This window comes from Theropithecus gelada, chromosome 3 (assembly GCF_003255815.1).
Source record: "Theropithecus gelada isolate Dixy chromosome 3, Tgel_1.0, whole genome shotgun sequence".
Classification (NCBI taxonomy): Eukaryota; Metazoa; Chordata; class Mammalia; order Primates; family Cercopithecidae; genus Theropithecus; species Theropithecus gelada.
The window spans coordinates 174,654,708-174,678,570 of NC_037670.1; the positions used below are offsets into that span (position 1 = coordinate 174,654,708).

Consider the following 23,863-nt stretch of genomic DNA (forward strand, 5'->3'; position numbering starts at 1 on the left):
TCCTGAGATGCACCCATTTCTCTAGAAATGCACAGGTTCTAGGTCTGTAATTTTTAAACCTAAAATGCACTGGAGTTACAGACAGAGGAGTCCCAGACTCCTGAGATTTTGATAAACACATAATTCTCTGTTCTAAAATTCTACATCAGAGTTCCTTAACTGGACTCAGTCCAGTTCTTGTCGAACACCCAGTTCAACCTTTGAAATCCAAACCAGGTTTTGGTTAGACCTAGTCTGGAAGCTAGTGTACACTATACTGGACCTGGTCCAGTTTCTGTCAATCACTCAGCTCAACCTCTGGATCCTTTCAGAAATAAAACTTCTCAAATAAACTTATAGAGCTCAGGATGCAAAATGCAGAGAGCTCAGGATGCAAATGCAGGATGCAAAATGCAAAATCTGAGAGGCACTTACCCGTAACCTTTAGATGCAGCAAGAAATTAACACAATGGGCTCAGCAAGTACCTATGCCTGGTTGCTTACTGCTTCTGGGGATTACAAGGGGATCCTTCAGATCCCATTTCTGACACCAAACTGGTAAAAATCAAGGCACAACAAAATTTTCAAGTTTATTTCAATAGCAAGCAATTCATGAATTGGGAAACACACAAACCAAAAGCAGTACTCTGATGACAAAGCATCAGAGGCAAGTATTTATAGGATGAATGCAGAAGCAAAATTTGAAAATTATTTGATTGGTTGCTGTTATGAATTTGCCTTTTCTCTTTACCTTGCTGGAAAGTTCATAGTCACTAATCATATGTTGATTGGCTGCTTATGAATGACTGAGATTAAGTTTTGTTTCTGTCTAGAAACGACAGAAATGACTCAAGTTAAATTAATTTACCAGAAATAACCCAAATTAAGTTTTGCTTATGTTTTCAATTTAAGCATCATTAAAGCTATTTTTAATGCCTAATTAGTTTTGTTTGCTCAGAACCCACTCTCCACTTTAATTTTGTTTTAACAAGATGAATGTTGATGTTGAATTATTTAGCTGTGCCAAAGTGTCTGTTATAAATGCAGTACCACTAATTCTCTTAAGTTCTCTGAGTCACAAAGAAAGAGCCGGGGATGACATTTCTTGTCATCCCTTTCCCCATATGGACCACATGAGAGTCCACTAACAAGAGGCACTCAGGTGAGATTTGGGAGGTGGATGAGAAAGAAGGAGAATCATTCTCTGGTAGTGACAGCAAAGAGACAATGGGTGAACCACAGATGCATATTACAGCAGACGAGCACCTGAAAGCCACCAGCTCCGTGTAGCAGTGAGTTTCCCCAGGCCTGTGCATTCCCAGCTCTCCAAAGCATGTGACAGTCTCTAATTCCCTGGACGGAAAGTGCATCCTACTTTTAATACCTAAATGTGCTTCAGTTTTCCTAATTGACTCCTCTGTATCAGCTGAGGAACATGCAATGCTCTTTGGAAACAATGGAGGCAAAATAATTTTCAGAAATAACAGACCCCAGTAGTCCTGGGTTATAAAATATGAAAATGAGACTACTTACATCACAAGGGATTTGTGCCACATATCTAGCTAAATTCTTATTTGACAAGTGTAAAAGATTTTAAGATAATCTATACCACTAATTTATACTTTTGTCTTGAATTTACATCCCTCATAAATTTTGAAATATTTTGAGGCAAAACATTTCCAAAGTCTTTGTAAGACAGTGTCTTACATCACACTTCTCATCTAGTGCTCAAGAAAAATACTTGTGAATTTTCCAATTTTAGGTCAATTAGTCTTTGTTACTATTTAAAAAGTCTTGCCTCTATGGGCATTTTTTGGTGCCTTAATGGAAGCTATTTCATGTTTCCTATACATTTAATTTTTTAATTTTTGTCCACCTTGTTTTCCAACAAAATTTTCTATAACTGAAGTAATAACTTATTTTACCTTCTCTCCAACTAAAAATGTTGTTTTGTGTGTGTGCAATAATTTAAGTTTTATTGCTGTCAGTCATAAGCTCAGATCCTATTAAACATTGTTTAGTTTTTCATTGGTAAATGTTTAATTCCGGCTCGAGGTGACTAACTTTGTCAATTCTGCTTTTGGTTGTTGAGAGAAAGCTTTTTATCATGCACCCTATGTAACTGCTGAAAATGTCTCATCATAATAGTACACTCCGTTATCTTTCCTTTTTTTTTAACACAACAAACAAGCTGTGTGTTTTCTTTTGCTGTGCTGTGGCATATTACTATTACTATTAATCATGAAATTTGTGACATATCTCCTGCTCATCTATAGTTCTCTTTCCTGTTCTAATTGTAGCACTAGCTTAATCATCTCCATTCAATTCTGCATCAGCATTGTGCCTTCACTTCAAAATTAAAAACTTGTCTATACTTATTTTAAGCTAAAAAGTAATTTGTGTTATAAGTAAAATAATACTTAGCATTTAATTTTAATTATCATTTACAATATAGATAGGTGTAACTATAACTCATACTGTCTACATAAAATATTGAAATAAAGATATTATATCCTGATTAAAAAATTATTCAAACTGAATCAATCCTTTGACACTGACTAGATCAGTGATGTATCTACATGTGGTGCTGAAAACAATCCATATGGCAACACATTTGCAGTCCAATACAGATGCATCTCTATTTTCAAATTATTTCTTCTTCTTCTTCTTCTTCTTCTTCTTCTTCTTCTTCTTCTTCTTCTTCTTCTTCTTCTTCTTCTTCTTTTTTTCTTTTTTTAAGAGATGGGGTTCCACCATGTTGCCCAGGCTGATCTTGAAATCCTGGGCCAATTTACCTCCAATGTTAGCCTCCCAAAGTGCTGGAATTACAAGCGTGAGCCACCATGCCTGGCTCAGACGCTTCTCAACTTACAACAGAGTTACGTCTTGATAAATCCATTGTAAGGTGAAATATTGAAAGTCTAAAATGCACTCAATAAACCTAACCTACTGGTCATTATAGCTTGGCAACACAGTACACTGCAGGGTATCAGTTGTTTACCAGAGTAATCGTGTGCTGACTGGGAGTTGCAGCTCATTGCCACAGCTGAGCTTTGTGAGAGGGTATCACATGGCTTTCTACTGCATGCACAGAACTTTCATATCTTCATCAAGTCAAGAAATCCTAAGTCAAACCATCATAAGTCAGGGATGATCTGTAATATCTTAAGTGATGCAATAGTTAGAGGTATTTCCACCAAAATAGTAAAGTTGTGTTTCATGGTTAAATATTTTACATGGTTTCAAAATTTAAAAGTAATGACAACTGAATAAAATTTAAAATTTAGTTTCTCAGGTGTACCCCTATATATTAAGTGCTCAGTAGCCACATGTGGATAATAGCTACCCTATTGGATACTGTCATTTCTAGAAAATACTCAAATGTGGAATTTTAACACACACTTCCACATAATCCATGAGTGAAAAGACATCACAAGAAATATAGAAAGTATTTTAAAAGAATGATAGTGAAAATAGAATATTTTACAATGCGGGCCAGGCATAGTGGCTCATGCCTGTAATCTCACCACTTTGGTAGGCTGAAGCAGGAGGACTGCTTGAGCTCAGGAGTTTGAGACCAGCCTGGGCAACAAAGTGAGACCCCATCTCTACAAAAACTAAAAAATTCAACTGGGTGTGGTGATACATGCCTGTGGTCCAAGGTACACAAGAAGCTGAGGTGGGGGAATTGCTTGAGCCCAGGAGGTTGAGGCTTTAGTGAGCCATGATCATGCCACTGTACACCAGCCTGGGCAACAGAGCAAGATCCTGTCTCAAAAAAAAAAAAGAAAGGTAAAAATGTGTGAGATATAGATAAACATGCACAGAAGGACATTTTATAGCTTTATAGTTATATGTTTGAAAAGAAGAATTTTTAATAAGAAAAAGGATATTGTAGGTAATATGTTATAGAGGCTTTGGATATTATATCTTCTGCAGAATATTGAGTTTGCCCCAACAGGCACTTAAATTACTGACAGATCGCTTTTGCCTTGGGAAGGCTTGATCTTAGACATCATTAGAAGGGTTTGCTTTAATTTTGCTCTTCCTTCTAGGGCAAGTCTCTTAGTTCTGAGATGCAGTACTTAATCCTAAAATATGACCCTTTTGGTATTTTAGTGGAAATATACAAGTTTTCCAAGGTCTTCTGACTTGATGGACTGGAACTTGCAATTTTCTTTGCTACTGTGGGCAACTGCTGACATCTCTGATCAGTTCTTTCAACCTCCACAGAAGTTTTCCTGGGATCCTCTGGAGAGTACCCTGTGCTTGTACAGTTCAGGGTCAGCCAAGGATTTGAAGGGAGAAATGCAGAGCTTTTGGTGCCCACCCCAGAAATCCCCACCACTCCATCTCCCCGCTCTGCAGCTCTTTTATTTTGGGGAGTTCCCATGTAAATTTTTACGTGCTCTGGTTGTCCCAGGCTCCATCCTGCCAACCTCCAGGCCACTGTGAACATCTGGTGTGTGCTGTTTCTGCATCCAGACTGAATACTGCCTTAATGTGAAAAATCACATCAAGATGAGACCAGTGTGCTCCCCTCATCTTAAGGGTCATGTTCTCTGCAACAATGTCTACCTGCATTTGACCATTTCCCATGCCTTCAAAGTTGTTTTCTTAGTATTATAATTTTGAATTTTCTATACACTTTATAAATGTTATCACAAAAAGGTTAGAGGCTGAAACCTTTCTGTGACACTCCACACCTGCTTTGATCCACCAAGGAAGAAAATCCCTATGCTGACTGAGCTCAAATTCTCCAAATCCCTGTTTTTTCATCCTTCACTTTAGTGTAGAGATATTTTTAACAAACTCTATAAGCTGCTATTATCACAGCTTTGGCCAAGACAACCCTCCCTCATCACCATCACCCCCCACCACTAATTTCTTACTGGTTGATAGACTAGAGTTTCTAGAACATACCCACACATGCCTTCCCCATTCTCTGAAGTTGAAAGAGTGAGAGCTATGCAGAGACATCTGCCCCTATTCCTGAAATGTCATGGGAGATATCTTTCCTGGTGCTTAGTAATAAAGGAGAGAAAACACCATATTTGAGGTAATTAAAAACAACCTTTAATGAATGACATGTTTTGAGTGCCTTGCCAGTTAGTCGCTGAATGGATCTCATTTGGTCAAATGCTTGTGTTTTCTCCTATGACATTACTTAAGTTAATAGAGTTAAAATAATAGTGTCAAAATTTACAAAATTACCTCCTATCTGAATGAAAATGCAAATGATTCTAACTTTTACTTCAGTAGCTCTGGAGTTTTAAGTCTGTTCACTTAGAAAGAAAATGGTCTTGACTAACTTATACTTAAACTATTTACCAGTTCCCTCAAATTTAACATAAATGTAAGACATTGCCAACTAGAATACCAATAAGATTTTTTTGGGGGGGGGGGGAAATTACACAATGATTTTAACTTTCACATAGAAGAAAAAAATGCCTGAGAATCGCAAGGTAAATATGAAAATGAAGACTGAGGCAAAAATTGGCTCCCACATTATAGTCAAAGCCACTGTAACCAAATCAATATTTTATTCATACAGGAGTAGAAAAGTAGAACACATGAACAGAAATAAAGATTCTGACACAAATCTTAAGGAGTGTGAATGAGAATCGAATGTATGATAAACGTTGCATTTTCAGTTCAATGGGAAATTGATTGCTTACTTACTAAATGATTGTGGCACAAAGGCCATCTTCAGCATACACCAAATAACTCTGTGCTCTGCTTTGAGACACTTTTCTGAATCTGTTAGCAAGAGAACTGCTGAAGCTTTCTCAGATGTCTGCTGTGTTCTAGGGAAGCTGGGGGATGGCCTCAGAGCAGGAGGCCACAGATTGGGTGTCTGGCTGTTGAGAATCTCCAACAGCGGACAAGTGTCCAGGTAGACCTGAGGCTGTGCCCTGCGATTTCTGATCATCTCTCAGCACTGTCCCCACAAGCTGTACTTCCCACCCCTCTCAGGAGAAAGTAGCTAAAGACCCCCTGCCAGGCAGCTTGAAGAAAGGAAAAGAGGAATATATTGGGGAGCAGTTTCCCCATTGCCTCCTATTATCTTCCCAAATGTTGGTCAACTCCCCAGGAGCATCTTGGACCTCAGAGAAGCTGGGGTGCACCCGAGGCACATCAGTCTCCTCTTGCAGGCAGGCGGCTTCCTGCCTGAGGCCTGAGTCAGGCTGATATCCTACTCCCTTCTCATCCTGTCCAGTATCACTTCTTATAAGCCCCAACTGTAGCAACAGCCTTCCAGGAAAACATCATGGACTTCAGAGTTCTCCCATAGACCAGGTAGGCTGCCTTGCAAGATGTTTAAGTCACTCCACTGCTTCCTTTGCAGGTCCCCTTTCTTGCCTGCCTCCTTGCATTCGACCCCCACAAATACCTTGCTAGGGAACCCGTTTGCACATGCAGACACTCACCCCATCCACATGCTCCTATTATCAAGGGAGAAGGGAGGGGTGGCAGTGAAGGGTGCAGCAGGTTGAAAGTAGTCTGTGCCTTCTAGGAGGTGAAGGCAAATATCATGAGTGGCCATGAAACCCAGGGGAAAAGGGGAAGTAACAGATGCAAGTCGTCTCTAATATAAGTCTACCTTGATGGGGTGGTGTGACCTCCTCTGCCCAAGTCCACTTGCATCTCTAGGGGCTTCCATGTTCTGTAGCCACGACAAGGAACCACCTTCTTGACCACAGCCTAGCTTCTTGGATACCCTGCCCCCGACTTCTCCCATCATTCCCACTAGGAAGTTCCAACGGGGCTTGTTTGTTACAGTTCAAGAGTGAACAAAAGGGCTGCTCCTCCTGCCTCCATCCCTGTTCCTCCTTGCTCTCCTCTCAGCCCAGTCTCCAACCCTCCCCATGTCTCAGCACCACTGCCATGTTCCAGCCACCAGACACAACAGGCACCTTAAACCATCATGGTGTGGGGAGAGATGAGAAGTCATCTGGTCAACAGCTCGCACAGAGCTGCTGCACCAAGTGTGACTGCATGACTCCAGTGCAGTCAAAAGCTGTGGAAGTTACACAGAAGTAAAAGATACAGTCCTGCCCTCAAGAAACTTTGGTTCTATCACAGTATAGGCAAGTAAACCATGAAAGGCAATGCCAATGAGATAGAAGGTCCAATAGGAAGACAGCATGCTGTTGGCGCACAGAGGAGGGAGGACCCAGATGTTCTAGAAGAAGGAATGAAGAAACTGGGATGTGATCTGGGCACACTAGACGCCGTCCTCCAGCCCCATGCCTCTCTTCCTACACCAGACATCATGACCTGGAGACTGGGAAGCACTCCATGGGATGGAAAGAGAAACAGAGGACTGGACACAGGGGTGCAAGGGCTGATGGTGTCCTTGGCTCAAGTCCAGCACAGGCTCAAAGGTCAGCCCTCCCCAACAGGCGTCTGTGGGCTTCCTCAGATTCCTTCTGGATCTGGGACAGTCCTTCCATCCATGACTCTTCACCAGGCATGTCCTCAGAGCCCTGATCCTGTGTTACTTTCCTTTCCTGTAGTTCTTTGAGCGACAAGTTTTGCTGGATATATTGGTAAGCCTTGTTGCTGTAATAGTGGCCTTCGTTTTCCCACAAGATGGCTTTGACATTCTCCATAAGCTCTTGCAGTTGGGCCTCCTGCTCCTCCCCCTGAGCCCTGTTGTTGAAGCTGCAATGGCGCCGTGCAACGGTCACATCCAGCTGGGCGAGGGCCTGGTTGTCGGTCTCTCGCACATAGTCTTCCAGGGAGCCGCCGGCCAGGTCTTCCTTCCGGGTGAACACCAGGATGGTGTGACCCAGAACCCCCACTCCAAAGACCTCCTGCAGGCGTCTGACCACCTGCTGATCCTCATCTGTGAACCGGCCCAGCTGTGTCACCAGGAGCACAGCATGGGGCCCTGGGGAGGATAAGATGATGGCTTGGCGGATAGCGGCTGCCGCCTCCGGCAGGACCTGGGAGGACAAAATGTCAGGTGTGTCAATCACCTCAAGTTCCTTCCCAGCCCACTCTCGGCTCCCTCTCTGGGAGGTCTTGGTCACGGGTCTGGTGCTGAGTTTAGACTCAAAGACGTCCCTGCCAAGGATGCTGTTTCCTGTTGCACTTTTCCCACTTCCTGTTTTCCCCACAAGAATGAGCCTCAGTCTCCTTGGGGTCTTCTGTTCTTTCTCCCTTAGACCTAGAAGTATCCAAAGAAAGCAGAAGGAACTGGGGTTAGGGCCCATGTACCCCATCTTGTTCTCACCAGAAGCCCCTGGGTGTACCCCCAGACTGCAGGGGCAGATTGTCAAAGACCAACATCTGCCTTGAAACCAGTGCTGGACCACCATTCTGGGTCCACATTCTTGAAGGTGGGGCTGAACATTCTCTCCCAGTGAAAGAGTGGAGCCTAGAGAGAAAAGCGAGACTTGGCCAATAGAACACCAAGACACCCAATACCAGGGTTTTTAGATATGACTGGGGAAGAAGGCAGGAAGGAAATTCCCTTCTCCTGGTCTTGCAGGTCCCAAGACCCAGAGCACATAAAGAAGTGACAAGTAATAGCCGGTTTCCCAGTCTTGTCTCCACTGAAGACATTGATGTATCTCAGATGACAGAGCATGAAGCTGGCATGTGGCAGCATGGGGGCAGTCACCTCCTGGGTACCAACAGGCCTTGCTGTGGCCTGCCAGCCACCCTTGGCTTTGACCCACACACCAATTCTGAGTGACACTGGCCCCCCTCCAGCTTCCCCAAGGTGGTTGGAAAGGAATTCGAGTGAATGGGCAGGAGTCTGGGCAGTAGATGTTCTTCCCCACCCACCTAGCCCAGTGCAGAGCCAGAGGAGACAGGAACCCCCATCTGAGAAGCCTGGAGCTAGCACACACCACTGGACTTTACTAAAGCCAAATGCATCACTTGAGATCTGGAGAGGATTCTTAAGGGAATAGCTAACTTTGATTGCTGTAACAAAAGGTCAAACCGGTGTTAGCACAGGTATTGGTAATTGGTAACCTATTGTAGTAGGTTAACATGGCTTTTTCCAGATGGGTCAGGCCATTTAAGTTCATAAAGTAAAAGGTCATTCATATTAAAATACATAATGAATCACAAATAATGTATTCTGGCCAGGAAAGGGCTGGGTTTCCAGCTTTTCTAAATCCTGCCTGAAAGTTAAGCGCCTGACCCTGTGGGTCAGGCTTTAGGGAAAGGGACGCCCTCGATAAGGCAGAGCCCAGATGTGAGGCAGCAGCCAAGTACATTCTGCTTGTTCGCAAGGCGCTTTCAACCTTACAACTGTGACAGCTCCACTTTGGAGTCAAACACCCACACAGGGTCTTGGTCCAAGGCCACTTATTTTTGTCACACCCACTGTCAGCACATCCTTCCTGAGGAAGAACATCCACCATGTGAAAGCCTTTCCCTTGGGACTGGCATGGTGAGTTAGTCATTGGTGCTATTTTTTGCCTCCTTTTATCTACCATACCTACCCGGGGGTCTTTTTTCTTATTTTGGCTAGTGATAAGAAGGGCCCTACCTCAAAGACCTCTGATGGTGACTGAGGTGGGTAAACTTCTGCGACCAGGGGACACCAGCTGCCTCTCCAAGCACATCATGGTGGCGGAGCTGTGTCCCACCTGCACCCCAAATGTTTCCCACCCGCTCCTCTCTCCTCATTCGCTTTACCTCCTGACAGCTCCAGCACAGGATCCTGGGACAGCTCTTCTCGGGGATTCTCCTGGGGCATGTGTTCACATTCATCTTCCTCCATCTACATAAAAAAAAATCATATGTTCTACTGACTTTCCAAATGAGTTTCAACAGCTACCTGCCTTTCGCCTTTCTCTTGCCAGGGGAAAGTTTTTTGCATTAGTTTAGGGTTGGGGTGGGACTGAGTGAGGCAATGGAAGAAGGGGTCTAAGACACTCTCTGCTGTCTTTAGGGACCCTATTTCTTTAGGGACCCTATCCCCCGCCCCCTCCACTGTGGTCTCCATAAGTTTAAGAGATTTTACAGATAAAGGTGCAACTGGCCTGGGACCTGAGGAATGGATGATATTTGGATAGACACAGGGTCTGGAACTGTTCTGGGAGGTGGGGGGAGGTGGAGGGGGAGGCAGTGGGGAGAAGGTGGGGGAAGGAGAGGAGGAAGAGGAGGAGGAGGAAGGGAAGCACAGAAGCAGGTGTGATTCTGATCCTGTGTGCCCTGGGAGCAGTAGGAAGTCTAGTGTGCCTGGAGGACGTGAATGAGTAGGATGTTGTTGGAAGGGTCTTGGGGCCAGACTTTGGAGAAGACTGTGCAGTGAGGATTGCAGAGAACTGGGATTGCAGGGGCTGAGCTGGGAAGGAAGCCAGAGACCTCAGGGGAGATGCAACCACCAGTTAGGTCTACCTGGGCCTCAGCATCCCATCAGTATGAATGTTGGACCTGAACTAGATGCCTGTGAATGTCTCTTCCCCAATTAAGGTCCCAACATACTTCATAACATTTTTTAGAGCAATTCTTAGTCCTCTTTGCAAATTAGGGCCACATCATTCCCAACCAGGAACTCCTGTCCCCCTTCCCATGACAGCAATGTGTCCTGGCTTCATGGACTAACACAGTTCTGTATGTCAAGATCCCATAAGGTTCTCTCTGCGGATTTTCTCTGTGCGACTGAGGAGGAAGTTGCATGGTCCATGACTGTTTTTCCAGATCATGTAGGACATTCATAACCAGATGAAACAGATCCAGATGAAGGGTCTGGGGTGTGGGGAAACCTAAGTCCAGGGGAACCTGATAGACAGGTTTTTCTCATTGTCACATTGTTGTATGTTTGTTCTACTCTGCTCACCTGGCAAACACTCCAGTCCTCCCCAGATCCCAGGAGTGTATATGTGGATATTGCTTTATGATTGGTAGATATCAATTTTGCAGTGCTGGGCTGGGGATGGAGGGAGTCCAGGAAGGTCTGGTGACTTTCTAGCAAGAAAGAAAAAGCAGACCAGGCGGACAGCCTTACTCAAACTTGAACAGCCAGATTCTGGAAAGAGTCCAATATTTCACCTACCAAAGGGAGTTCAGGTCTTCCTAACTGGTGGTCTCTCAATCTCTTTGTCCCTGACTTCCTTACATCCCTGGAGGAAACTGAGGCAGCACTTTACCAATGTAATCTCATTCCTCCTTTAGAGAGAACAGGCAGGCAGCTTAACAGGAAACAACAGCCGGGTGGGACTAGGCTGTGGCATGCAGCAACCTGCACTGTGCCCTCGCAGGGTTTTGGGTCCAAGGCGCCTCCCTGCCTCCTCCTGGACCCTGCCTGGAATGGCGCCTCCCATATTGGCCACAGTGTGTGTTGTCTCCAACACAGAAGATGGAACAGATAGTACCATCCTTGTCATGTTGCTCTGGAAGAAAGCAAAACTCAGAGAAGCATCTTGCCAAATATTAAACAGTGACTTTGTCACAGGGCAAAAAGTTCTCCAGACTTGTTGGTCACAGCTCTTTTTATCACATCACAAACCTGCACACACCACAGCACACAAAAATACACAACACACACACACAAAACACATGTACCACTCACACACATGCAGATGAACACACAAACACATACACACACAAACACAAATATACATACACAACACACACATATGCAAACAACACTCACATACACATACAACACAAACATCACACACACAAATACCACTCACATTCATGTTAACACATACAAACACGTAAACACACATATACAACACAAACACCCACACATACACATCCAAATATGACACACACAATTACTCAGACTTACCTCTGCACCAGCTAACAGAGAAGAGAAAGGGCCACGTTTCTTGTCTCTCAGCCACACACTCTCACGGAGGAGGCAGAGGAAAGCTTCCATGGTGTATGAACAACATGGAGGACAAGGCTGATGTTTGCTTATATTTTCAGCAAAATGTGATCGAAGAGCTGGGCTGGAGACCTGCCTTGAAACAGCAGTGTCTGCTGGAGATGGAGGAACAGGAAGTGGGCAGGAACACCCGCCCTCCTGAGTCAGGGAGCCTACTGTTGCACTTTGCAGCCTCGGAAGTAGAAAAAGGGAGGATACTAGTGGTGGGATTATTTTTATCCTGAGCCAGGATAACTAGAACTCAGAGCTTAAAAAAAAGCAGATGCCTCAGAAAGACCTGTGTCAGGAAGAGTGACTTTCTCCTGATGTCTCTTTTCTAAACCCCACCCCCTCCCCAGGGAACTTCTATGCCTCAGTATTGGAGCAAATGGTCATTGTCTCCTTTCTTCCCCAGCCTCTCCTTCCTTTAATAGTTTCTCTCAGGACAAGGTCTGATACTCATTACCTGTAAGGCATGAATCATTGGCAATGACAATTGTTACAGCTTCTAGAAGATCTGCACTATAAGAAGAGGGAAAATACAAAATAATGTCTAAAATGTAGGGTTAAAGAGAGCACTTGTTATGGGAGAAGAACAATATTTTAAACAGAGGCTAAGGGAGAAAAAACCTCAGCATCCTCAAAAACATGTTTTCTAGGACTTTACTGACAGGTCTGATCACTGTGGCTAAAGGGAAGCCATTGAAGGAAGAAATTGAGAACATAGGAGCATAGGTGATGATATTGTTACCACATGATTTTAAAATGTTAAGATTCCCTTAAAAAAATCCACTCAATCTACCATAATAGTTCTAATTTTCTTTTGTTCTGTTCTGGTTGATAGTCATGGTGTATTTACTAAAATTGTTACATAGTATGTGTGTGTGCGTGTGATATTTTAGATATATATATATATATCTTCTAATGTTCTACTTAAATTATTCTGTAAATACCCTGACATAATTAATTTTTTTTGAGACAGAGTCTTATTCTGTCACCCAGGTTGGAGTGCAGTGGTGTGATATCAGTTCACTGCAACCTCATCCTCCCAGGTTCAAGTGATTCTCATGCCTCAGCCTCCCGAGTAGCTGGAATTAGAGGTGTCCGCATGCCCAGCTAATATTTTGTATTTTTAGTACAGACAGGGTGTTGCCATGTTGGCCAGGCTGGTCTTGAACTCCTGACCTCAAGTGATCTGCCCACCTTGGCCTCCCAAAGTGTTGGGATTATGGGCATGAGCCACCACGCCTGGCCTAACATGATTAATTCTTAAAAGTCATGTGTTGATCTTTACCATTCCATTGCCTAAGTATTTGGAAAGTATTTAGAATGTTATTACTCCACCCATAATTGAAATTAACCATCTATTTTGAATTTTAATCATTTCCATCTTCTGCAAGCTGACCCTGGAGAGTTGCCAGACCTGTGGTTGACTGAGCAAGCCAGGGATCATTCAGCTCAGTGTTCAGTCAGTCATGAGACTTGGGAAGTGTTTGTTACTGCAAGGTAATCTGGCCTAACCTGATTGATACAGCATATGAATCTGATGTTGGTTCTTTTGGGTTGTTTTTTATTTTTTGTTTTTCTTTTTCGCTGACTCTCACTTTTGGTGATTTCTTTTCTGGAATTACACTCACAGTCTTTGATTGTGAACTTAAGTATGGAAATCCTTGGGATTGAAATCAAGGTGGCTTTACTCCAAAGAGGATTTGTGTATATTTTTATCAGGAACTGACAAGGGGGTGCTGGCACTACTAAACTGAGACCACTTCAACCCCATTTTCAGATTTCTGGCTTAATCCAGAAATTCCTCAATCTACAACTCACTTTACAACTGATTCCAAATTTAGGCTCCAGAGAGTATGGCTGAGAGCTTCATTTGCTCCTGGGGCAACCAGTCTTCCCTTTGAGTTTATGGCTTTACTGCCATTTCAGTTTAAGATTTATTTATTTATTTATTTATTTATTTACTTACTTACTTACTTACTTATTTATTTGGTTATTTAAAATAATTTTCCCACATAGTGTTATCCCTCACTTCCTGCAAGCCAAATAATGTATTCTGTTGTTTTGTTGAGGGAGGTCCTCTGTATCCTAATGTCTTAAACATAGCATATTTACAAAGAATGTAATTCACAATCTCTGTCACGATCTTGTTTCTTTTTTTATTATTATACTTTAAGTTCTGGGGTACATGTGCAGAGTGTACAGGTTTGTTACAAAGGTATACACATGCCGTGGTGGTTTGCTGCACCCACCAACCCATCATCTACATTAGGTATTGCTCCTAATGCTATCCCTCCTCCAGCCCCCCACCCCACAGCAGGCCCTGGTATGTGATGTTCCCCTCCGTGTTCCATGTGTTCTCATTGTTCAACTCCCACTTATGAGTGAGAACATGCAGTGTTGGAGTTTCTGTTCTTGTGTTAATTTGCTGAGAATGATGGTTTCCAGAATCATCCATGTCCCAGCAAAGGACATGAGCTCATCCTTTTTCATGGCTGCATAGTATTCCATGGTGTATATGTGCCACATTTTCTTTATCCAGTCTATCATCGATGGGCATTTCGGTTGGTTCAAGTCTTTGCTATTGTGAACAATGCCAAGATAAATATACGTGTACATATGTCTTTATAGTACAATGATTTATAATCCTTAGGGTATACACCCGGTAATGGGATTGCTGGGTCAAATGGTATTTCTAGTTCTAGATCCTTGGGGAATCACCACACTGTCTTCCACAATGGATGAACTACTTTACACTCCCACCAACAGTGTAAAAGTGTTCCTATTTCTCCACATCCTCTCCAGCATCTGTTGTTTCCTGACTTTTTTTTTTAAGTTTTTAGAGTTATTTTCATTTATTTATTTTTTTTTATTATACTTTAAGTTCTAGGGTACATGTACATGTGCCATGTTGGTGTGCTGCACCCATTAACTCGTCATTTACATTAGGTATATCTTCTAATGCTATCCCTTCCCCCTCCACCCTCCCCACAATAGGCCCCAATGTGTGATGTTCCCCTTCCTATGTCCAAGTGATCTCATTGTTCAGTTCCCACCTATGAGTGAGAACATGTGGTGTTTGGTTTTCTGTTCTTGCGATACTTTGCTGAGAATGATGGTTTCCAGCTGCATCCATGTCCCTACAAAGGACACAAACTCATCCTTTTTTATGGCCGCATAGTATTCCATGGTGTATATGTGCCACATTTTCTTAATCCAGTCTGTCACTGATGGACATTTGGGTTGATTCCAAGTCTTTGCTATTGTGAATAGTGCTGCAATAAACATACATGTGCATGTGTCTTTATAGTAGCATGATTTATAATCCTTTGGGTATATCCCCAGTAATGGGATGGCTGGGTCAAATGGTATTTCTAGTTCTAGATCCTTGAGGAATCACCACACTGTCTTCCACAATGGTTGAACTAGTTTACAGTCCCACCAACAGTGTAAAAGTGTTCCTATTTCTCCACATCCTCTCCAGCACCTGTTGTTTTCTGACTTTTTAATGATTGCCATTCTAACTGGTGTGAGATGGTATCTCATTGTGGTTTTGATTTGCATTTCTCTGATGGTGAGTGATGATGAGCATTTTTTCATGTGTCTGTTGGCTGTATAAATGTCTTCTTTTGAGAAGTGTCTGTTCATATCCTTTGCCCACGTTTTGATGGGGTTGTCTGTTTTTTTCTTGTAAATTTGTTTGAGTTCTTTGTAGGTTCTGGATATTAGCCCTTTGTCTGATGAGTAGATTGCAAAAATTTTCTCCCATTCTGTAGGTTGCCTTTGACTCTGATGGTAGTTTCCTTTGCTGTGCAGAAGTGCTTCAGCTCAATTAGATCCCATTAATCAATTTTGGCTTTTGTTGTTGTTGCTTTTGGTGTTTTAGACATGAAGTCCTTGTCCATGCCTATGTCCTGAATGGTATTACCTAGGTTCTCTTCTAGGGTTTTTATGGTTTTAGGTCTAACATTTAAGTCTCTAATCCATCTTGAATTAATTTTCGTATAAGGAGTAAGGAAAGGATCCAGTTTCAGCTTTCTACTTATGGCTAGCCAATTTTCCCAGCACCATTTATTAAATAGAGAATCTTTTCCCCATTTCTTGTTTTTGTCAGGTTTGTCAAAGATCAGATGGCTGTAGATGTGTGGTATTATTTCTGTGGGCTCTGTTCTGTTCCATTGGTCTATATTTCTGTTTTGGTACCAGTACCATGCTGTTTTGGTTACTGTAGCTTAGTAGTATAGTTTGAAGTCAAGTAGCATGATGCCTCCAGCTTTGATCTTTTGGCTTAGGATTGTCTTGGCAATGTGGGCTCCTTTTTGGTTCCATATGAACTTTAAAGTAGTTTTTTCCAATTCTATGAAGAAAGTCATTGTTAGCTTAATGGGGATGGCATTGAATCTATAAATTACCTGGGGCAGTATAGCCATTTTCACGATATTGATTCTTCCTATCTATGAGCATGGTATGTTCTTCCATTTGTTTATGTCCTCTTTTATTTCACTGAGCAGTGGCTTCTAATTCTCCTTGAAGAGGACCTTCACATCCCTTGTAAGTTGGATTCCTAGGTATTTTACTCTCTTTGAAGCAATTGCGAATGGGAGTTCATTCATGATTTGGCTCTCTGTTTGTCTGTTATTGGTGTATAAGAATGCTTGTGATTTTTGCACATTGATTTTGTATCCTGAGACTTTGCCAAAGTTGCTTATCAGCTTAAGGAGATTTTGGGCTGAGACAATGGGGTTTTCTAAATATACAATCATATCATCTGCAAACAGGAACAATTTGACTTCTTCTTTTCCTAACTGAATACCGTTTATTTCTTTCTCTTGCCTGATTGCCCCAGCCAGAACTTCCAACACTAAGTTGAATAGGAGTGGTGAGAGAGGGCATCACTGTCTTGTGCCAGATTTCAAAGGGAATGCTTCCAGTTTTTGCCCATTCAGTATGATATTGGCTGTGGGTTTTCATAAATAGCTCTTATTATTTTGATATACATTCCATCAGTACCGAATTTATTGAGAGTTTTTAGCAGGAAGGGCTGTTGAATTTTGTCAAAGGCCTTTTCTGCATCTATGGAGATAATCATGTGGTCTTTGTCTTTGGTTCTGTTTATATGCTGGATTATGTTTATTGATTTGTGTATGTTGAACCAGCCTTGCATCCCAGGGATGAAGCCCACTTGATCATGGTGGATAAGCTTTTTGATTTGCTGCTGGATTCGGTTTGCCAGTATTTTATTGAGGATTTTTGCATCGATGTTCATCAGGGATATTGGTCTAAAATTCTCTTTTTTTGCTGTGTCTCTGTCAGGCTTTGGTATCAGGATGATGTTGGCCTCATAAAATGAGTTAGGGAGGATTCCTTCTTTTTCTATTGATTGGAATAGTTTCAGAAGGAATGGTACCAGCTCCTCCTTGTACCTCTGGTACAATTCGGCTGTGAATCCATCTGGTCCTGGACTTTTTTTGGTTGGTAGTCTATTAATTATTGCCTCAGTTTCAGAGCCTGCCATTGGTCTATTCAGGGATTCAACTTCTTCCTGGTTTAGTCTTGGGAGAGTGTATGTGTCCAGGAATTTATCCATTTCTTCTAGGTTTTCTAGTTTATTTGCATAGAGGTGTTTATAGTATTCTCTGATGCTAGTTTGTATTTCTGTGGGGCTGTGGTGATATCCTCTTTATCTTTTTTTATTGCATCTATTTGATTCTTCTCTCTTTTCTTCTTTATTAGTCTTGCTAGCAGTCTGTCAATTTTGTTGATCTTTTCAAAAGACCAGCTGCTGGATTCATTGATTTTTTTGAAGGGTTTTTTGTGTCTCTATCTCCTTCAGTTCTGCTCTGATCTAGTTATTTCTTGCCTTCTGCTAGCTTTTGAATGTGTTTGCTCTTTCTTCTCTAGTTCTTTTAATTGTGATGTTAGGGTGTCAATTTTAGATCGTTCCTACTTTCTCTTGTGGGCATTTAGTGCTATAAATTTCCCTCTACACACTGCTTTAAATGTGTCCCAGAGATTGTGGTATGTTGTATCTTTGTTCTCATTGGTTTCAAAGAACATCTTTATTTCTGCCTTCATTTCATTACGTACCCAGTAGTTATTCAGGAGTAGGTTGTTCAGTTTCCATGTAGTTGAGTGGTTTTGATTGAGTTTCTTAGTCCTGAGTTCTAGTTTGATTGCACTGTGGTCTGAGAGACAGTTTGTTATAATTTCTGTTCTTTTACATTTGCTAAGGATAGCTTTACTTCCAACCATGTGGTCAATTTTGAAATGTGTGATGTGGTGCTGAGAAGAATGTATATTCTGTTGCTTTGGGGCGGAGAGTTCTGTAGATGTCTATTAGGTCCACTTGGTGCAGAGTTGAGTTCAATTCCTGGATGTCCTTGTTAACTTTCTGTTTCATTGATCTGTCTAATGTTGACAGTGGTGTGTTAAAGTCTCCCATTATTATTGTATGGGAGTGTTGACAGTGGGGTGTTAAAGTCTCCCATTATTATTTTATGGGAGTCTAAGTCTCTTTGTAAGTCTCTAAGGACTTGCTTTATGAATATGCTCCTGTATCGGTTGCATATATATTTAGGATAGTTATCTCTTCTTGTTGAATTGATTGCTTTACCATTATGTAATGTCCTTTGTCTCTTTTGATCTTTAATGGTTTAAAGTTCGTTTTATCAGAGACTAGGATTGCAACCCCTGCCTTTTTTTGTTTTCCATTTGCTTGGTAGATCTTCCTCCATCCCTTTATTTTGAACGTATGTGTGTCTCTGCATGTGAGATGGGTCTCCTGAATACAGCAAACTGCTGGGTCTTGACTCTTTATCCAATTTGCCAGTCTGTGTCTTTTAATTGGACCGTTTAGTCTACTTACATTTAAGATTAATATTGTGTGAACTTGAGCCTATCATTATGATATTAGCTGGTTATTTTGCTCGTTAGTTGATGCAGTTTCTTCCTAACATCGGTGGTCTTTACATTTTGGCATGTTTTTGCCATGGCTGGTACCGGTTGTTTCTTTCCATGTTTAGTTTTTCCTTCTTTTTACTCTTTTTTCTCTACACTTCTCTTCTCGCTTCATTTCATTCATTTGATCTTCAATCACTGATACTCTTTTTCCAGTTGATCAAGTCATTTACTGAAGCTTGTGCATTTGTCACATAGTTCTTGTGTCATGGTTTTCATCTCTATCAGTTCATTTATGGACTTCTCTGCATTGGTTATTCTAGTTACCCATTCTTCCCTTCTTTTTTCAAGGTTTTTAGTTTCTTTGTGCTGGGTACATAGTTCCTTCTTTAGCTCTGAGAAGTTTGATCAACTGAGGCCTTCTCTCAACTCGTCAAAGTCATTGTCCATCCAGCTTTGTTCCATTGCTGGCGATGAGCTGCATTCCTTTGGAGGGGGTGATGCAGGCAATTTAGAGATACCAAATCTAAACCTACTCTAATTCCTTTAATTACTGAAAAAGAATCAGCTGGGCGCAGTGGCTCATGCCTGTAATCCCAAAACTTTGGGAGGCCAAGGAAGGTGGATCATGAGGTCAGAAGATCAAGACCATCCTGGCTAACACGGTCCCCAAGGTCTATTGTATCATTCTTATGTCTTTGTGTCCTCATAGTTTAGCTCCCACATATCAGGGAGAACATATGATATTTGGTTTTCCATTCCTGAATTACTTCACTTAGAATAATAGTCTCAAATCTCATCCAGGTTACTGAAAATTGTGTTATTTCATTCTTTTTATGGCTTTGTAGTATTCCATCACATACACACACACACACATACACACACACACACACACACACACACACACACACACTACAGTTTCTTTATCCACTCTTTGATTAATGGGAATTTGGATTGGTTCCATGATTTTGCTGTTGTGAGCTGTGCTACTATAAACATGCATGTGCAAGTATCTTTTTTGAATAATGACTTCTTTTCCTCTGGGTAGATATCCAGTAGTGAGATTGCTGGATCAAATGGTAGTTCTACTTTTATTTCTTTAAGGAATCTCCATGCTGTTTTCCATGGTGGCTGTATTTGTTTACATTCCCACCAGCAGTGTAGAAGTGTTCCCTGTTCACCGCATCCACACCAACATCTACTGTTTTTTGATTGTTGGATTATGGCCATTCTTGCAGGAGTAAGGTGGTATTGCATAGTGGTTTTGATTTGCATTTCCCTGATCATTAGTGATGTTGAGCATTTTTTCATATGTTTGTTGGCCATTTGTATATCTTCTTTTGAGAATTGTCTGTTCATGTCCTTAGCCCACTTTTAGATGGGATTGTTTTTTTTCTTACTGATTTGTTTTTGTTGTAGATTCTTAATATTAGTCCTTTGTCAGTTGTGTAGATTATTAAGATTTTCTCCCACTCTGTGGGTTGTCTGTTTACTCTGCTGACTGTTTCTTTTGCCATGCAAAAGCTCTTTAGTTTAATTAGGTCCCAGTTATTTATCTTTGTTTTTATTGCATTTGCTTTTGGGTCATGAAATCCTTGCCTAAGCCAATGTCTACAAGGGCTTCTCCAATGTTATCTTCTAGAATTTTTATAGTTTTAGGTCTTAGGCTTAAGTCCTTACTCCATCTTGAGTTGATTTTTCTATAAGGTGAGAGATGAGGATCCAGTTTCATTCTCCCACATGTGGCTGTCAATTACCCCAGCAACATTTGTTGAAAAGGGTGTCCTTTCCTCCACTTTATGTTTTTGTTTGCTTTGTTGAAGATCAGTTGGCTATAAGTATTTGGGTTTATTTCTGGATTCTCTATTCTGTTCCATTGGTGTATGTGCCTATAAAGCAGTAATCACACTGTTTTATAGTTTGAAATTAGGTAGCATGATGCATTCAGATTTGTTCTTTTTGTTGAGTCATGCTTTGGCTATGTGGGCCCCTTTTTGGTTCCATATGACGTTTAGAATTGTTTTTTCTAATCCCGTGAAGAATGATGGTGGTATTTTGATGGGGATTGCGCTGACTTTGTTGATGGCTTTTGGCGGTATGGTCATTTTCACAATATTGATTCTACCCATCCATGAGCATGGGATTTGTTTTCATTAGTGTCGTCTATGATGTCTTTCAGAAGTGTTTTGTAGTTTTCCTTATAGAGGTGTTTCAGCTCCTTGGTTAGGCATATTTCTAAGAATTTTATTTTATTTTATTTTATTTATTTTTTCAGTTATTGTAAAAAAAAAGGTTGAGTTCTTGACTTGATTCTCTGCTTGGTTGCTGTTGGTGTATAGAAGAGCTACTGATTTGTGTACATTAATCTTATATCCAGAACCTTTGCTGAATTCTTTTATCAGTTCTAGGAGCTTTCTGGAGGAGTCCTTAGGATATTCAAGGTTAACAATCATTTCATCAGCAAACAGTGACAATTTGACTTTCTCTTTACTGATTGGGTGCCCTTTATTTCTTTCTCTTGTCTGATTGTTCTGGCTAGGACTTCTAGTACTATGTTGAAGAGGAGCAGTGAGAGTGGGCATCCTTGTCTTGTTCTAGTTCTCAGGGAGAATGCTTTCAGCTTTTCCCTATTTGATATTATGTTGGCTGTGGGTTTGTCATAGATGGATTTTATTACATTAAGCTATGTCCCTTGTATGCTGATTTTGCTAAGAGTTTTAATCATAAAAGGATGCTGGATTTTGTCAAATGCTTTTTCTGCATCTATTGAGATGATCATGTGATTTTTGTTTTCAATTCTGTTTATGTGGTATAACACATTTATTGACTTGCATATGTTAAACCATCCCTGCATCCCTGGTATGAAACCTACTTGATCATGGTGGATTATCTTTTTGATATGTTGGATTCAGTCAGCTAGTATTTTGTTAAGGATTTTAGCATCAGTGTTCATCAAGGATATCAGTCTGTAGTTTTCTTTTTTGGTTGTGTCCTTTCCTGGTTTTGGTATTAGTGTGATGTTGGCTTCATAAAATGAATTAGGGAGGGTTCCTTCTTTCTCTATCTTGTGGAACTGCATCAAAAAGATTGGTACCAATTCTTCTTTGAATGTGTGGCAGAATTCTGCTGTGAATCTGTCTGGTCCTGCACTTTGTTGTTGTTGTTGTTGTGTGTTTGGGAGAGGAGGGTCTCCCTTTCCCACTTCTGCAATTGGAGCACTCACAGAATTTGGGGTATGTCCCAGGTCCTGCAGGAGCAGTCTGCTTCCTTTGGGGGGTCCTCGCAGGGTTGCTGGCTTATTCTTACAGTTGATCTGCAGCTAAAATTCACAATGCGAGCTTCCACAAGCTGTTCTGTCCAGAACCGCAATCTGGTCCTGCCTCCCATCTGCTATGATGATCTAATTGTCTCCCACTTAGGAAAGTTTCAAAATGATTTTTCTAGGCCGGGCGCGGTGGCTCATGCCTGTAATCCCTGCACTTTGGGAAGCTGAGGTGGGCGGATCACGAGGTCAGGAGTTTGAGACCAGCCTGGCCAACATAGTGAAACCCCGTCTCCACTAAAAATACAAAAAAATTAGCTGGGTGCAGTGGCAGGTACCTGTAATCTCAGCTACTTGGGAGGCCGAGGCAGGGGAATCGCTTGAACCCAGGACAGGGAAGTTGCAGTGAGCCGAGATCACGCCACTGCACTCCAGCCCGTGTGTCAGTGTGAGACTCCATCTCAAAAATAAATAAATAAATACATAAATACATAAATAAAAAATTTTAAAAAGATTTTTTCTGTCTCTCTCTCATCTTTGGCTTCTCAGTATGGGATAAAGGGAAAAGTCCACCGAAAAATGCGGAGCCTTCTCCATGGACTCTCCAATCTAAGGCTTGCTCCCAGCTCACCTTCTGAGGAAAGTGTGGATCATTTCCTTTGCCCTCCCCTGATCTATTTAACACATGATGTCAATGAAAATTTACAATCATGGCTAAAGAGTAACCAAGGACAGGCTGTAGAGTGCATGGTTAAGAGTGAGCGTGGTAGAGTCACACTTCAACTCAAATATTTTTATCATTCTAAAATCAAATCTTCATAACAGTCAATTCAAAGAAGTCCAGCTTCTGTTCTCATTTCTGCTCCCTCATTCCCTCCCTCTGTACACAGATAACCATTTTCCTTCTTTGTTACTCTTTCTTGCTTTCTTCTTTAATTTCTTCCTTTCTTCCACCTTTCTTTCTTCTTTCCCTTCCTTCTTTCTTTCCTTGCTTGTTTTCAAAGTATTTATCTTTCTATTGTCATCTTTACATTTATATATCTATATGAAAATATATAACATATAAATATAATAAATATACACGCAAAACTGTATTTTGTGCCCTTTACTAGGCAAATGATGGTTTTCCTTACATTATTTTATTCAACTCATAATTGAATAAAATACTTAGCAATATATCCTGGAGATGATTTTACAACTCTGTATAGAGATAGTCTTCACTACTTTTTACAACTAAGTACTTCATTGCATGGATGTATCTAAGTTCATCCTACTAGTCTCTTATTCATGGTAATTTGGATCAGTTTTGTCTTTTGCTTTTTTAAGTAGTACTCTTCCAAGGAGACTTTTGCATAGTTCTTTCTATGCTTTTGCCAGTGTATTTTTGGGCATATTCTTAAATTTGATAATGTTGTGTCAAAGGGTAAATCCTTCTCTATTTGCCCCCATAGAGATGAACTCTTTCGCTTTCCCTTCAGTGTCTGAGAGTTTCTGTCTTCCCTATACTTTTGCCAAGAAAGTGGGCTGTCAAACTTTAGGAGTTTTGCCAAATCTATACATGAGAAACATTCTCTGGAATCTATCCTTTTTCCAAGGACTCTTGGTTCTGGTTATTGGATAATAAACAAAGATTTGGGCACTTGATGTGCTCATTGCTAGAAGGTGTCACTTTTTCTAAGCTTGCCTTAGCAGACAGAGCTGGGAAAGCTATGCGTGCATATTTACCTATGCAAATCCACATACTTACGTTGATTTCTGTATCTCTCTATCTACATCCTTTTAAAAAGCGGTAAGTTCTAGTCTCATTTATAACTTGTTTGTGCAACATTATTTGCAATATACATACTACTTTGTTCAATCCTGTTGTCACTGAT

At 41.3% G+C, this 23,863-nt stretch overlaps 1 protein-coding gene across 3 annotated transcripts; it reads right to left on the reverse strand.

The window, feature by feature from the left end:
* Positions 1–5,032: 5,032 nt before the first annotated feature.
* On the reverse strand, positions 5,033–12,226 carry GIMAP6 (GTPase, IMAP family member 6). Of its 3 annotated transcripts, none has more exons than XM_025379123.1 (3): positions 11,747–12,226; positions 9,643–9,727; positions 5,033–7,931 (listed from the first exon to the last, which is right to left on the reverse strand). In XM_025379123.1, exons 1-3 carry the CDS (start codon positions 11,834–11,836, stop codon positions 7,828–7,830), a joined length of 279 nt encoding a protein of 92 aa, XP_025234908.1. In that variant the 5' UTR covers positions 11,837–12,226; the 3' UTR covers positions 5,033–7,827. The 3 variants fall into 3 exon arrangements, with proteins under 3 accessions (XP_025234908.1, XP_025234907.1, XP_025234906.1); XM_025379122.1 differs by having other exon boundaries at positions 5,033–8,155; XM_025379121.1 differs by having other exon boundaries at positions 5,033–8,365.
* Positions 12,227–23,863: the final 11,637 nt, after the last annotated feature.